At 45.5% G+C, this 16,786-nt stretch overlaps 1 protein-coding gene across 3 annotated transcripts in view; it reads left to right on the plus strand.

Annotated features, from left to right (window-relative positions):
• Positions 1-1,733: 1,733 nt before the first annotated feature.
• The window catches only part of HROB (homologous recombination factor with OB-fold), a 34,546-nt gene continuing 19,493 nt past the window's right edge, over positions 1,734-16,786 (plus strand). For 2 of the 3 annotated variants that reach the window (XM_063959913.1, XM_063959915.1), the window contains exons 1-7: positions 1,960-1,995; positions 3,085-3,138; positions 4,392-5,252; positions 6,547-6,630; positions 6,794-6,934; positions 7,418-7,526; positions 7,664-7,749. In XM_063959913.1, coding sequence (XP_063815983.1) covers positions 1,975-1,995; positions 3,085-3,138; positions 4,392-5,252; positions 6,547-6,630; positions 6,794-6,934; positions 7,418-7,526; positions 7,664-7,749 — 1,356 coding nt within the window. In that variant the 5' untranslated portion in view covers positions 1,960-1,974. Of the gene's footprint in view, positions 1,850-1,959; positions 1,996-3,084; positions 3,139-4,391; positions 5,253-6,546; positions 6,631-6,793; positions 6,935-7,417; positions 7,527-7,663; positions 7,750-16,786 lie in introns of those variants that run through there. The other variant, XM_063959914.1, reaches the window with a different exon arrangement.

Here is a 16,786-nt window from a genome sequence, read left to right on the forward strand (position 1 = left end):
TTTAACAATGTTCTGGAGCTGGGGCTGGCAAGACACTTGTGTGTTCTTGGGCCAGAGAGACACTTGTGTGGGTTAGAGAGACACAAGGGGTGATGAGGCTATTTGGGATGTGGAGCACAACACTATGGAGGAAGGGGAGCACATCATTATGAGCCCACACCTCTTCTGTACCCACAGTGGGGTGGCATCAAACAAAATGTTACCTAGGTCACCAAATTATTCAGTGCTATCTCTGAAAGGGTGGACAGCCTTTCTGGTAATTTCCTTCAACTTGGATGGTCTCTCTGACTCAATAGTCACACATACTCTTGTAGCCTGTGTATCGTACCTTGGATTCAGCCACAGCCAGCTGCCCAGGCAACATGACATGACAGCTGCAGATAACTTTCATCCCTTATTGAGCTGACACTGGCACTGCTGCTCAGCCTTGGAATGGATCAGTCACACAGGCCCAGCCCTCAATGCTTCCTTAACCCCACCACCTTCTGTAGTCCTCCTCCCTGCTCACAACACTCTACTTAAAGCATCTTAGGCACTGACTTGATGCTGTTCCATTCCCAAAACATTGTTCTATTTTTGTAAGTGAACATTTTTAGGACAGACAGACATAAATACACACATGGGGGAGATGGGAGAACGGGTGCAATGTCTAGGGCTCCAAGGGGCCATAATCCAATAACGCCCATAAAGTTTGTTTTTATTTACTTTTAACATCCCCTATGTCAGACACGCCCCCTCCCTGGCACATTTCAGGATAGGGGAGGCACTGTGTGCAGCTGAGGAGGGAGAAACTGAGGTCTAGCTGAGCGGATGATAGTGACCCATAAGCACTACAATCTATATGCCTAACATACTACCCAGGACCAGATTAATGTTTCTGGGGGCTCCAGGGCAACTAACTGGTGGGGGCCCCTACTAATAAATCTGTCAATAGCATATGCTGGCAGGAGATGCTATTAAAAAGCATAGGTGGGGATTCAATTGCTCGTGATTATCTCGCCCGGCTGAATAAATACGTCAGCAGCTGCACTTTAAGGCAGCAGGATCACAAAACTGTTAGCTGTGCAAATCGGCAGGGCAAAGGTTGTGACACGGGTTGACATTGCCATGGCGTTTAAACGGCAATTTGCACCCTTCGCTGGCTATTGAACTGCCCTTAGGGGTCAATCCAGTTAGCTGCGATATCATCTCAGCTGCAAATCGTCGCAACAAAACTGCTCGCCATCCCATAGAGGTCCGAGCAGTTTTGTGCGAATTGGGGCTGGATCGAGGCCGTGAAGGGTGCGAGATCGGGTGCCGTTGCTGGCGTTTAAACGCTGTTGCAACGGCACTTCACACCCTTCGAAGCTAATTGGATTCACCCCTTAGACTGTGAATACTCCTAGCGCCACAAATGTGTTAAACACACTGCATAGAACCCCCAGTTCACCTTATGCCACACAGTGTGCTACATTTCCACATTCCACCTGCAAGAACATTGAGTGTAGCTGAGAGGTAAGCATAAGAAAATCTATTATTAAAATATGAAAATGGATTTAGGACGCCCAAGGAAATAAGGCACTTTTAAGAATGCATCTGGATGGAAAATATCAACCATCGAAGGTCTGGGACAACATAGAACGATCCAATCCAGCATAAGCTAACAGCATGTATCTACTACACACGTTAAAATAACTGGGCGTGGCGGCCACGGGGACAGCATTTTGATTGCACAGCTAGAGATGCGTGCGTTGCGTTCCAAACGCCGGAAATGTGCACTCGGGACTGCTGTCGTTGTCCCATCAGCAGATTGGATTGAACCGTCGGGTTGTGCGGTTTAAACCGTGGCGGTTTTTTCTCGCACTCCATGGTGATTTGTCTTGTTTTCCTATCCTTGTGGGGACATAGGTCATATTCCATTTATCTGTGGATACATGAGTCGTATGAGGTCTACTTTTGTGAAGTAGAAGAGCTAGCATAGCATAGCCTGCATTTATGCAGCCTTTCCTACATCATGTATCTGTATTTTAGATTACCCTTTACAATCATGCCCTCTAATGCTTTTTTATTACAACTGACCCACATCCTTTTAACTATGATTGAAATTTATGTTGTATGCTGTTCTTAATCTAAATTTTCTTTTGTGATATTCATCTCTAAACCATACCTCCCAACATGACCCTCTCCAGGAGGGACAGAATGCTCTGCTCCTGGACTTTTCTCTTAATTTATGATTGCTATCACCTGTGCTGAAACACCTTTCTCATCAAGTAACTAGTTCAACACAGGTGAGAGCAATCCTACATTAAGAGATAAGCCCAGGAACAGAGCATTCTGTCTCTCCTGGAGAGGGTCATGTTGGGAGGCATGCTAACCTAATAGTGCGTTATCCTTGTTCAGTACTGTTTTTTGACACTTGCTCCTTCCCTTCTGCACTAGGGGCCCCTTGCTCCTTCCATTTCCCACTGTTTTCTTTGAAAGAATTTTCTCATATACTTCCAACTGCAGTCACCAGATAAATCTATGAACACACGTAAAAAATGTTACTGCCTTTTTCATTGTATAATAATCTTCTTATCACACATAATTTCCAATTAAAATAACCAATGCAGTGGTTTATTTACCTGATTGCTTAAAATGTTTTTAGCGCAATTAACTGAAACTTAAGTGTATACATCAGTAGTAATTGCATTGCTGCCAGGTAGCATTTTTAAGTCATTGACTGACTGATGTGTCTTAACCCTACTGCGTTGCTTCAACACTTCTTGAGTGCCGTTTCATCATTCTGCTTTCTCATCCTGCCACCTCAGTCTTTATCGCATACTTGCCTGACCCTCTCCATGAGGGAGAAAATGCTCTGTTCCTGGACTTTCCTGGTAATGTATGATTGCCATCACCTGTGGTGAGCTAGTTAATTGATAAGAAAGGTGTTTCACCACAGGTGATGGCAATCATACATTACCAGGAAAGTCCAGGAACAGAGCATTTTCTCCCTCATGGAGAGGGTCAGGTAGGCAAGTATATCTTTATGTTGTCTACTCCCACAGCCTTTTTTCCTCAGTGCTATACATGTCTTTCTTACATGTTAAATATGTCTTTTACTAGGCTGTAGGTTTCCACAACCTCTTTTGCTCTGGATCGGAAGACTTGGATGATGAGGTAAGCATGTAATTTTTCTTTAGTCACTATGGTGGTCATTCCGAGTTGTTCGCTCGCTAGCTGCTTTTAGCAGCATTGCAAACGCTAGGCCGCCGCCCTCTGGGAGTGTATCTTAGCTTAGCAGAATAGCGAACGAAAGATTAGCAGAACTGCTACTAAATAATTCCTTGCAGTTTCTGAGTAGCTCCAGACGTTCTCCTAGATTGCGATCAGCTCGGTCCGTTTAGTTCCTGGTTTGACGTCACAAACACGCCCTGCGTTCGGCCAGCCACTCCCCTGTTTCTCCAGACACTCCTGCGTTTTTACCTGACACGCCTGCGTTTTTTAGCACACTCCCGAAAAACGCTCAGTTACCACCCAGAAACGCCCTTTTCCTGTCAATCATTCACCGATCAGCAGTGCGACTGAAAAGCGTCGCACGAACACCAGCAATTCTACTAAGTTTTGTGTTAACTTAGCGCATGCGCTCTGCGTACCATACGCATTTAGCAACAAATCGCAGCATAGCGAAAATCGGCAACGAGCGAACCACTCGGAATGACCATCTATACCTGGACTAGTGATTTTCTGTGTGATAAACAGGGAAGGCTTATCAGAAGGGGAAAAAAAAATGGTCTTACTGTGGTATCCGGTCTTTAGGTCGACATGGTCACTAGGTCGAAACATGAAAAGGTTGACATGAGGTTTTTTTTTTTTTTAAATGTTTTTTTTTTTTCTTTAAAAAAAAAAAAACTTTTTCATACTTTACGATCCACGTGGACTCCGATTAGGAAAAGTAACTTGCCCGAAGCATGCGAGGGGACACTGTGCACTAATCGGGGTTCCCGGTCACTTTACAAGAAATCACCAAAAAAACAACAACTTGTCAACCTTTTTCCATGTCGACCTAGTCACTGCCGACCCAACGATCCACACCCTTACTGTAGGGGAAAGGTTTAATAATGTGTTTGTCGATGGACAAAATACTGTCTGTCTGCTTGGGGAAAAGGCCAGGTAGAGAGAAAAGTCTCCCTGCTCCTGATAATCTCGTCTTTTGCCAGGTAGTCATTGTGTGTTGTCCTCCAGTGCTAGCGGAAGTGTGTAAAAGTGAGTTGACACAGATGTGCATATTCTAGAGGTCTGGGGATCTGTAAGAGAGCATGAATTCTGGACCCTGTTTTTAATATTTTTAAATCAAGTATTTTCAGTTTTAGATGGACTCCTCCTTTAAGAGGGATATTCAGTTAACTAATGTGGATTTCTTTTAATTGTAGGATTTTCTGTCTGTACTGGAGGGTACAGAGTCCAAGCTCTCTGTTCATGAACCTACAACTGACCAATTCAGATCCATCTCAAAAATCACTACTAAAAACTTAGAGGAAGCAGGAAACTATTCCCATGATACAAAACCCTTATCAGTGCAGGAAGCAACAAGTGCACCTTCTCTGGTCCAGGATGTGGATGATGAAGAATTGTTATCTGCTTTTAGTGAGTTGGAATCAGAGATATCAGAAGAGCAGTGCCAAGCTCCAGAACCTCAGCTGCTGTTGAGGCCTATATATCATACTTCACAAAGGAATAGCACAGACTCAAATAACTCTGCTTCCTTGCAACTGCGTCCATCTCGAAGTGGCTTCTTCCAAGATCTGGAAACTAGGCAGTGTACAAGGGGTATCCCTCAGCAGCCACCATATTACAATTGCAGCTCTAGCTCCCCCACAGCGTCTAGTTTCCAACTAAGTAGGGGGGGGAGTGTACAATGTCAGTCATCAGAGCCCACTGCCAAAAAACCCTGCTTAAGGCCTAATGTTGAAACACAGCCTGTTACGCCTGTGAGAATTGGAAATCGCCCCTACACATCTATTTCTACCTATCCACATTGCAATATGTCAGCCAGCGCATCAATGCCATCAAATTCATGGCAGAATCCAATCAACAATGCCCACCCAATGCCAAGAACTCCCCTGTCCTCTGCACGCCCACATCCACCCAGCACTCTACAGACTCCAGTGGTAACCAATCATCTTGTACAATTAATGACGGCAGCTAATAAGACTCCAAGGAAGTTGTCATGGGAGACGCCGTCGCCCAAAGAGAGGAGATTTCCCGGGCCAGCTGGCCTACTGCCGCATCAGGTAACCTTTTTATGGAAGGGCTGTGGCCCAGTGCTAACTCAGTGGTAGGACGTAAGCCAGGTGGAACATCACGTAAAAATGCACTGGTAGAGCGTAAGTTTTGGGAAAAGGTCTGTAAACATTAATAGTTTTGTACCTTTTTTGATTGCTAATATTACATCTCTCAAGGCATTTTATGAATACTGATGGGACGCAAAACATTGTCTTCCACTATCTGTAGGTGACAAGTTCACTTTAATGGAAATTCGTCATCCGATTACAGGTTTCTTCATTTGTGGTGTAAAAATAAGTATAATTAACTTTTTACATATTTAATTATTTTTTTTATAATGTATCCCCCTTTTGTGTTACCCTTCTGCCAAGTTTTTACTGGCATGACATTTACTGTGGGGCTCAGGGAGTTTTATTTTTACCGCTTTTCAAGCTATATTGCTGCAGCTCCGGGGGAACATACAGCAGTCTCCTGTGTGACAGAATAATAACGGACATCAGGTATTACCGTAGTTATCCTTCCCCTATCATAGGGCGCCATTGGAGCATAACCCATGGAACATGTATACAGTATTTAAGCATGTGTCTTTGTTCCACAATGCAACTCATTGGCTTGTTGCAAGAAGCAGAGGTTCTAAGATGAAATTATTTGAAGACTGGCATGCAAAAGACACTTATTCAGCAGGACAACACAACTAGCTGCACACTAAACATTATTACAATAACCAAGGCATCGCCATACTGAGACTTGCAGTTTGTCCTACAAGATCTGGAGTGTCACAGAGTGCATGGCATAGCTATAACCCTAAGTTGTCTGTTGTTGTAGGAGACTTCAGTCTGTTAGCATTGGTTTATATAGTTATTTAGACGTAGTGATATTAATAGACACCTGTTATCTGGCTTATAAAATTAGGTTTTTATTTTATTTTAGATAGAATCAGTTACAATTTAAGTTGTTTGGTGAATTCATGTTAAAAATAGGGACAGATGCTCTGTTTGCATTTTTATAATGAAGACCACCAGCCATGCAATCCAGGCTCCGGGTCTTCCTCTGCATAGTGATAAATCAAACTGAGCTAAGGGACTCTGAGTAGACCCACTATAAAGAGGCAGACAGCATGTAATGAGACGGTTGGATGTATACTGTGATGTTACTAACGTACCCTGCCATCTGCTGGTAAATGATGTACATGCAGGAACTGCTAATAAACTTCTTTATATGCTTTGTGATTGGGTGGTGTTATAGTATTACAGTATTTCTTACGTTGAATAATAAAACACTTTTGTGTTTATCTGTTCCCAGGGCAGTAACAGAGGACTTGATGACATCCTAGTTTCCACTCCTCACACTCCAAATCATGGGGCGCGAGCAAAGCTCCGAAGCAAGGTATGTTTCTTTTTCACAGACCTAGAATTTGTCTGCTTGTATGTTGTTCTTTGCTATGTTCAACCTCCAGCTTTCTCTCAATAACTCAACAGCGGGTCCTTATCCACTCCAATATTAGTTGCTGCTGTCTGAACCTCCATGAATCAGGTTATTATATTTGCAGGAAGGCACGTCCTCCCAGCAGCCATTGGCAGAAGAGTTTATCAAGGGTCCTTGGGCCACTATGAAAGCGGATTGTTTATTGGATGAGAATGACCCCGCCAGCTTCCTGAGGACATACAGTGTGGTCATGGTTTTGCGCAAGGTGAAAATAGCATTACTGACTCATGTGATCTACGGTGCTGATTCAAAGTTGTATGCAAGTTGGCAATTCATTTGTGCCCATATTAAGTGTTGCATGTGTCTTTGCAGCTCCAATGCCCATCACTCTCGGCGTGCATTTGCACCAGCAATATACCTGATGTAAGAGTTCCATCCGAGATCGGATGGATCTAGCTCTGCACTGAATGTCCCACAAGACACTTATCCTTACATTTTAATGTCCAGTTGTTGCTAGGTTACACCCACTCAGCTGCAAGTCGAGATGCAGTCAAGATGCGTACAATTCTGAGTTACCTGTAGTTGCTCCAGGTTGTGTTTGCTCAACTATGGAACATAGGCAGTGCAAAAAATGTCAAGGTCCATCCACAAAACAGACTTTAGTGCAACTCCTAAATGAGCCCATATGTGTCTTAAGACAAAGATTGATTTACAGTGCATCTTGCCTTTTTCCCTTCAATATTTACAGGCGGCTCTCAAGCAACTTCCGAAGAATAAAGTCCCACAAATGGCGGTTTCTCTCAAGAGCCTGACACCAGCTAATGGAGATGCTAGTGCTGTATTCAGAGACCCAACCGGTAATATGGAGAACTGCTTTCTTTGTTTCCCTCCAGGATCTCAGTCTGTTCATCTTCTGCTCATCTAAGCCTGGTACATCTCTCAGCTATGTCCCAGTCATCCCAAATAAAGTACAAATGTCTCTTCCTTTCTCTAGGGGACATTCAAGGCACTGTGCATCATATGTTATTAGAAGAGCGAGAGAGTGAGCTGAAGATTGGTAGTGTTCTCCTATTGCAGCAGGTACTGTGTTTATGTGACTATGCAGGACCTGTTCCTGCAAGGCTTGCAAATATTGCTTCCTTTCCTCTGCTAATGCAAAATATAGACGGTATATGTACAGTAAAACCATAAATTTATTTCTCTAACGTCCTAGTGGATGCTGGGGACTCCGAAAGGACCATGGGGAATAGCGGCTCCGCAGGAGACTGGGCACAAAGTAAAAGCTTAAGGACTACCTGGTGTGCACTGGCTCCTCCCCCTATGACCCTCCTCCAAGCCTCAGTTAAGATTTTGTGCCCGAACGAGAAGGGTGCACACTAGGTGGCTCTCCTGAGCTGCTTAGAGTAAAAGTTTAAATAGGTTTTTTATTTTCAGTGAGACCTGCTGGCAACAGGCTCACTGCATCGAGGGACTAAGGGGAGAAGAAGCGAACTCACCTGCGTGCAGAGTGGATTGGGCTTCTTAGGCTACTGGACATTAGCTCCAGAGGGACGATCACAGGCCCAGCCATGGATGGGTCCCGGAGCCGCGCCGCCGGCCCCCTTACAGATGCTGAAGCAAGAAGAGGTCCATAAATCGGCGGCAGAAGACGTCCTGTCTTCTATAAGGTAGCGCACAGCACTGCAGCTGTGCGCCATTGCTCTCAGCACACTTCACACTTCGGTCACTGAGGGTGCAGGGCGCTGGGGGGGGGCGCCCTGGGAAGCAATGAATTTACCTTATTTGGCAAAAAATACATCACATATAGCTCCTGGGCTATATGGATGTATTTAACCCCTGCCAGTTTTCCAGAAAAAAGCGGGAGAAGAGCCCGCCGTGAAGGGGGCGGGGCCTATCTCCTCAGCACACAGCGCCATTTTTCCCACACAGCTCCGCTGGTAGGAAGGCTCCCAGAATCTCCCCTGCATCCTGCAACTACAGAAACAGGGTAAAAAAGAGAGGGGGGCACTTATTTGGCAAAATAACAGATATAAGCAGCTATAAGGGATAGACACTTATTGTAAGGTTGTCCCTATACATATATAGCGCTCTGGTGTGTGCTGGCAAACTCTCCCTCTGCCTCCCCAAGGGGCTAAGTGGGTCCTGTCCTCTATCAGAGCATTCCCTGTGTGTGTGCTGGGTGTCGGTACGTGTGTGTCGACATGTATGAGGAGGAAAATGATGTGGAGGCGGAGCAATTGCCTATAATGGTGATGTCACCCCCTAGGGAGTCGACACCTGAATGGATGGCCGTAATTAAGGAATTACGTGACAGTGTCGGCACGTTACAGAAAACTGTTGACGACATGAGACAGCCGGCAGCTCAGTTAGTGCCTGTCCAGGCGTCTCAAACACCATCAGGGGCTATTAAACGCCCGTTACCTCAGTGGGTCGACACGGACACAGACACTGACTCCAGTGTCGACGGTGAAGAAACAAACGTATTTTCCAGTAGGGCCACACGTTACATGATCACGGCAATGAAGGAGGTTTTGCACATCTCTGATACTGCAAGTACCACAAAAAGGGGTATTATGTGGGGTGTGAAAAAACTACCCGTAGTTTTTCCTGAATCAGATGAATTGAATGAAGTGTGTGATGAAGCGTGGGTTACCCCCGACCAAAAACTGCTAATTTCTAAAAAATTATTGGCACTATATCCCTTCCCACCAGAGGTTAGGGCTCGTTGGGAAACACCCCCTAGGGTGGATAAGGCGCTCACACGCTTATCAAAACAAGTGGCGTTACCGTCTCCAGAAACGGCCGCCCTTAAGGAGCCAGCAGATAGGAAGCTGGAAAATATCCTTAAAAGTATATACACACATACTGGTGTTATACTGCGACCAGCAATCGCCTCAGCCTGGATGTGCAGTGCTGGGGTGGCTTGGTCGGATTCCCTGACTGAAAATATTGATACCCTGGACAGGGACAATATATTATTGACTATAGAGCATTTAAAGGATGCATTCCTATATATGCGAGATGCACAGAGAGACATTTGCACTCTGGCATCAAGAGTAAGTGCGATGTCCATTTCTGCCAGAAGAGGATTATGGACGCGACAGTGGTCAGGGGATGCGGATTCCAAACGGCATATGGAAGTATTGCCGTATAAAGGGGAGGAGTTATTTGGGGGCGGTCTATCGGACCTGGTGGCCACGGCAACGGCTGGGAAATCCACCTTTTTACCCCAAGTCACCTCGCAGCAGAAAAAGATACCGTCTTTTCAGGCTCAGTCCTTTCGTCCCCATAAGGGCAAGCGGGCAAAAGGCCACTCATATCTGCCCCGGGGCAGAGGAAGGGGAAAAAGACTGCAACAGACAGCTTCTTCCCACGAACAGAAGCCTTCCCCCGCTTCTGCCAAGTCCTCAGCATGACGCTGGGGCCTTACAAGCGGACTCAGGCACGGTGGGGGCCCGTCTCAAGAATTTCAGCGCGCAGTGGGCTCACTCGCAAGTGGACCCCTGGATCCTGCAGGTAGTATCTCAGGGGTACAAATTGGAATTCGAGACGTCTCCCCCTCGCCGGTTCCTGAAGTCTGCTTTACCAACGTCTACCCCCGATAGGGAGACGGTATTGGAAGCCATTCACAAGCTGTATTCCCAGCAAGTGATAATCAAGGTACCCCTCCTACAACAGGGAAAGGGGTATTACTCCACGCTGTTTGTGGTACCGAAGCCGGACGGCTCGGTGAGACCCATTTTAAATCTGAAAGCCTTGAACACTTACATAAAAAGGTTCAAGTTCAAGATGGAGTCACTCAGAGCAGTGATAGCGAACCTGGAAGAAGGGGACTACATGGTGTCTCTGGACATCAAGGATGCTTACCTCCATGTCCCAATTTGCCCTTCTCACCAAGGGTACCTCAGGTTTGTGGTACAGAACTGTCACTATCAGTTTCAGACGCTGCCGTTTGGATTGTCCACGGCACCCCGGGTCTTTACCAAGGTAATGGCCGAAATGATGATTCTTCTTCGAAGAAAAGGCGTCTTAATTATCCCTTACTTGGATGATCTCCTGATAAGGGCACGGTCCAGAGAACAGTTAGAGGTCGGAGTAGCACTATCTCAAATAGTACTACGACAGCACGGATGGATTCTAAATATTCCAAAATCGCAGCTGATTCCGACGACACGTCTGCTGTTCCTAGGGATGATTCTGGACACAGTACAGAAAAAGGTGTTTCTCCCGGAAGAGAAAGCCAGGGAGTTATCCGACCTAGTCAGGAAACTCCTAAGACCAGGCCAGGTGTCAGTGCATCAGTGCACAAGGGTCCTGGGAAAGATGGTGGCTTCTTACGAAGCGATTCCATTCGGCAGATTCCACGCAAGAACTTTTCAGTTGGATCTGCTAGACAAATGGTCCGGATCGCATCTTCAAATGCATCAGCGGATAACCCTGTCTCCAAGGACAAGGGTGTCTCTCCTGTGGTGGTTACAGAGTGCTCATCTCCTAGAGGGCCGCAGATTCGGCATTCAGGATTGGGTCCTGGTGACCACGGATGCCAGCCTGAGAGGCTGGGGAGCAGTCACACAGGGAAAAAATTTCCAGGGCTTGTGGTCAAGCATGGAAACGTCACATCACATAAATATCCTGGAACTAAGGGCCATTTACAATGCCCTAAGTCAGGCAAGGCCTCTGCTTCAGGGTCAGCCTGTATTGATCCAGTCGGACAACATCACGGCAGTCGCCCACGTAAACAGACAGAGCGGCACAAGAAGCAGGAGGGCAATGACGGAAGTGGCAAGGATTCTTCGCTGGGCGGAAAATCATGTGATAGCACTGTCAGCAGTGTTCATTCCGGGAGTGGACAACTGGGAAGCAGACTTCCTCAGCAGACACGATCTTCACCCGGGGGAGTGGGGACTTCACCCAGAAGTCTTCCACATGATTGTAAACCGTTGGGAAAAACCAAAGGTGGACATGATGGCGTCTCGCCTCAACAAAAAACTGGACAGATATTGCTCCAGGTCAAGGGACCCTCAGGCAATAGCTGTGGACGCTCTGGTAACACCGTGGGTGTACCGGTCAGTGTATGTGTTCCCTCCTCTTCCTCTCATACCAAAAGTACTGAGAATCATAAGAAGGAGAGGAGTAAAGACTATACTCGTGGCTCCGGATTGGCCAAGAAGGACTTGGTACCCGGAAATTCAAGAGATGCTCACGGAAGACCCGTGGCCTCTACCTCTAAGACAGGACCTGCTCCAGCAGGGACCATGTCTGTTCCAAGACTTACCGCGGCTGCGTTTGACGGCATGGCGGTTGAACGCCGGATCCTGAAGGAAAAAGGCATTCCGGATGAAGTCATCCCTACCCTGATCAAAGCCAGGAAGGATGTAACCGTACAACATTATCACCGTATTTGGCGTAAATATGTTGCGTGGTGCGAGGCCAGGAAGGCCCCTACGGAGGAATTTCAACTGGGTCGATTCCTGCATTTCCTGCAAACAGGACTGTCTATGGGCCTCAAATTAGGGTCCATTAAGGTTCAAATTTCGGCCCTGTCGATATTCTTCCAAAAAGAACTAGCTTCTGTTCCTGAAGTTCAGACGTTTGTCAAGCGAGTACTGCATATACAGCCTCCTTTTGTGCCTCCAGTGGCACCTTGGGATCTCAATGTAGTGTTGGGATTCCTAAAATCACATTGGTTTGAACCACTCACCACTGTGGACTTGAAATATCTCACATGGAAAGTGGTAATGCTGTTAGCCCTGGCTTCAGCCAGGCGTGTATCAGAATTGGCGGCTTTATCCTATAAAAGCCCTTACCTAATTTTTCATACGGACAGGGCAGAATTGAGGACTCGTCCTCAATTTCTCCCTAAGGTGGTTTCAGCATTTCACTTAAACCAACCTATTGTGGTGCCTGCGGCTACTAGGGACTTGGAGGATTCCAAGTTGCTGGACGTAGTCAGGGCCCTGAAAATATATGTTTCCAGGACGGCTGGAGTCAGAAAATCTGACTCGCTGTTTATCCTGTATGCACCCAACAAGCTGGGTGCTCCTGCTTCTAAGCAGACGATTGCTCGTTGGATTTGTAGTACAATTCAGCTTGCACATTCTGTGGCAGGCCTGCCACAGCCAAAATCTGTAAAAGCCCATTCTACACGGAAAGTGGGCTCATCTTGGGCGGCTGCCCGAGGGGTCTCGGCTTTACAACTTTGCCGAGCAGCTACTTGGTCAGGGGCAAACACGTTTGCTAAATTCTACAAATTTGATACCCTGGCTGAGGAGGACCTGGAGTTCTCTCATTCGGTGCTGCAGCGTCATCCGCACTCTCCCGCCCGTTTGGGAGCTTTGGTATAATCCCCATGGTCCTTTCGGAGTCCCCAGCATCCACTAGGACGTTAGAGAAAATAAGAATTTACTTACCGATAATTCTATTTCTCATAGTCCGTATTGGATGCTGGGCGCCCATCCCAAGTGCGGATTGTCTGCATTACTTGTACATAGTTATTGTTACAAAAATCGGGTTATTGTTGTTGTGAGCCATCTTTTCAGAGGCTCCTTCTGTTATCATGCTGTTAACTGGGTTCAGATCACAAGTTGTACGGTGTGATTGGTGTGGCTGGTATGAGTCTTACCCGGGATTCAAAATCCTTCCTTATTGTGTACGCTCGTCCGGGCACAGTATCCTAACTGAGGCTTGGAGGAGGGTCATAGGGGGAGGAGCCAGTGCACACCAGCTAGTCCTAAAGCTTTTACTTTGTGCCCAGTCTCCTGCGGAGCCGCTATTCCCCATGGTCCTTTCGGAGTCCCCAGCATCCACTACGGACTATGAGAAATAGAATTATCGGTAAGTAAATTCTTATTTTTCTTAAAAGTTTAAATTAAGCCAGTAGTTCCCAAATTTTCTTGAATCATAGCGCCCTAGAGTATCAGCATTTTTTTTTTTTCACAGCACCCCTAGGACAAAAGTTAATTATTGCTATATTTGGGGGTGTACAGTTGTGGTTCTGATTGTCCACATATTTTAGGATTGGCAGCCACTAGTGCTGCCTATAATTTAGACCATAAATAATTTGATTTGGTCCTGGACTACCAACCCGAGACACCCCAGGGTGCCTAGGCACACCGTTTAGGAACCACTTAATAAAGCATTGCATATAAACAAGGCCTGTTTTGCCTTTAGTATGAGATCCTAGTCCAACAATTCAACAATACTTCCATTGAAGTTACTGTACAGTTGGTAATCTTGTCTGATTGTACCAGCTCTATTTTACCTCTTCATAGCCTGGTCCAAGAGTGATAATTGATGAATAGATTTTTCTGCAGCGGGGTACATTGGTTTCCACAGGAAAACATCGGGGTGTAGAGATGGATCTTGATCCAGGCACCAACAGGCTAAAGCTTTAGACCAGGCATGTCCAAACTGCGGCCCTCCAGCTGTTGTGAAACTACATATCTCAGCATGTCCTGACACAGTTTTGTTGTCAGAGAATGCTAAAGCTGTGTCATGGCATGCTGGGATGTGTAGTTTCTCAACAGCTGGAGGGCCGCAGTTTGGACATGCCGGCTTTAGACTGTCCCAGGATGCATTGGGGCCTCCTCTATATCCCCGCCTCCATGCACTGTGAGCTCAGTTTCGAGTTGGTGCCTGCAGAAGCAGGTCACTTAACAGGGGCGCTGCACTGGGCAGCCCTGAAAAAGCTTTTAGAAGACTTCAAGGGCCGCAGCACTTACATGTCAGGGTGACGTTCTGTGCTGCGGCTCTGTCACCTCCCCAGTGGCGTGGCATACTCCCGCTGGCTCTGTTCCCGGGTACTTGCGGCGGAGACGCTCCGGCTCTAGGCACATGGTCGCAGACGCTCTCCAGGTTCGCGTGACTGCTACTGAAGGGAGGAGGTAAGAGAGTTCCCCAGGCGGGACCCGCCATTAAATTGCGTTCCGGTTGCAATCTAAGGAGATGGACTGCAACGCTGGCGTGGACACTGTAACAGAGCAGGGACCCCACTATATCCACCAGGGCATAGGCGTACAGGTCGGATATATAAATATCCTCTTTATTAAGACTCCATAGTACCAGGTGGTGAGGACCAGCATAGGGGAGAAGACGCTTGACCTGTAGCCCCTCCCCCAGCTCCGGGCACCATCTACTGCTGGTGTTCCTGCCCTGGAGCTGCCTCACACTCTCCCTCACTCCCTGACTGAGACGCTGGTCTCCTCTGTAAATCCGCCTGTACATCAGCACCATGATTTTACAGACACTTAAGTATTCTACATGTCATTATTAAGACCGCGTTAGTTAAGAACAAGTGTACCAGAATATATTGTACGAGTATTCTGATACATACATCTGGTCTCATACCGCACATTTGTTTTTATATATATATATATATATATATATATATATATATATATGTATATGTATATGTATATATGTATGTATATATGTTCTAGTGATAAATCAGTTGCGCCTTCAGTGTTTGTGAATAGAACGTTGTAAATCCTTAAGTGGTAATAAGAATATGCGTACCAGACATATGTAGAGTATTCGCTTTGTTAAAAAAGTCTTTGCATCTGGATGTTCTTTATTCGTACTGGCTCTCCATTCCCATCCGTCCAGGCATTGGTGTGGAGTTTGTACGTATATGCAGAAAACAGTGTGTCAATGTACTGCTCTTAGAGAAGTGACTTAGTGCTATTTTTGTGCAAAGTTAGCAATAAAGTGAGTATGTGCAAAGGAAAGTGCTGTGAGTGCTTGTTAAAAAGCATGTGAATAAAAAATGAGTTTTATTACTGGCAGTGTGCTGATTCCCTTTTTTCCTTAGGTAATGTGCTCAAATACCATTTCTTAGGGGTGCAGCACCATATAGCTCAGTGTTTTAAATGAAAGGTATATATTTATATGAGACACTTACATCTAGGGTTGCAGTAGATTAAAAGGATGCTGCCATCATTCCGTCATCAGACCTATATACCTTTAAAAAAGTCCCATATGGGAAGGAAAGGCCTCTGATAGTGCAGTATTATTTAAAAAGCATTTAATAATACATAAAACGACAAAAAGACATACAGATGGACTCGTACAATTTAAAAGTGCATTTAGGCTTATCTGTTATTTCCTTAGATAGGAGCGGAGTGCCGGTATGTGCCCAACGCGTTTCGTCCCTTAGATCATCTCTGGGGAAGTCCCAGAGATGATCTAAGGGACGAAACGCGTTGGGCACATACCGGCACTCCGCTCCTATCTAAGGAAATAACAGATAAGCCTAAATGCACTTTTAAATTGTACGAGTCCATCTGTATGTCTTTTTGTCGTTTTATGTATTATTAAATGCTTTTTAAATAATACTGCACTATCAGAGGCCTTTCCTTCCCATATGGGACTTTTTTAAAGGTATATAGGTCTGATGACGGAATGATGGCAGCATCCTTTTAATCTACTGCAACCCTAGATGTAAGTGTCTCATATAAATATATACCTTTCATTTAAACACTGAGCTATATGGTGCTGCACCCCTAAGAAATGGTATTTGAGCACATTACCTAAGGAAAAAAGGGAATCAGCACACTGCCAGTAATAAAACTCATTTTTTATTCACATGCTTTTTAACAAGCACTCACAGCACTTTCCTTTGCACATACTCACTTTATTGCTAACTTTGCACAAAAATAGCACTAAGTCACTTCTCTAAGAGCAGTACATTGACACACTGTTTTCTGCATATACGTACAAACTCCACACCAATGCCTGGACGGATGGGAATGGAGAGCCAGTACGAATAAAGAACATCCAGATGCAAAGACTTTTTTAACAAAGCGAATACTCTACATATGTCTGGTACGCATATTCTTATTACCACTTAAGGATTTACAACGTTCTATTCACAAACACTGAAGGCGCAACTGATTTATCACTAGAACAAATTTGAAAACTAAGTTCCTTTGGGAATTGGACATTTTGAAATCTGGTTGCGACACTATTTATTTTGGAGTGTTTTTAAATAATCTGTCTTGCACTAATAATTGTGTAATTTATGATCTCCCATCTTAGGGATATCTGGTTATATAGTATTCAGGTTGTAGCGCTGTTTTGCACCTTTTTGTACACAAAATATATATATATATATATATAT

This window comes from Pseudophryne corroboree, chromosome 3, assembly GCF_028390025.1.
Source record: "Pseudophryne corroboree isolate aPseCor3 chromosome 3, aPseCor3.hap2, whole genome shotgun sequence".
Taxonomy (NCBI): domain Eukaryota; kingdom Metazoa; phylum Chordata; class Amphibia; order Anura; family Myobatrachidae; genus Pseudophryne; species Pseudophryne corroboree.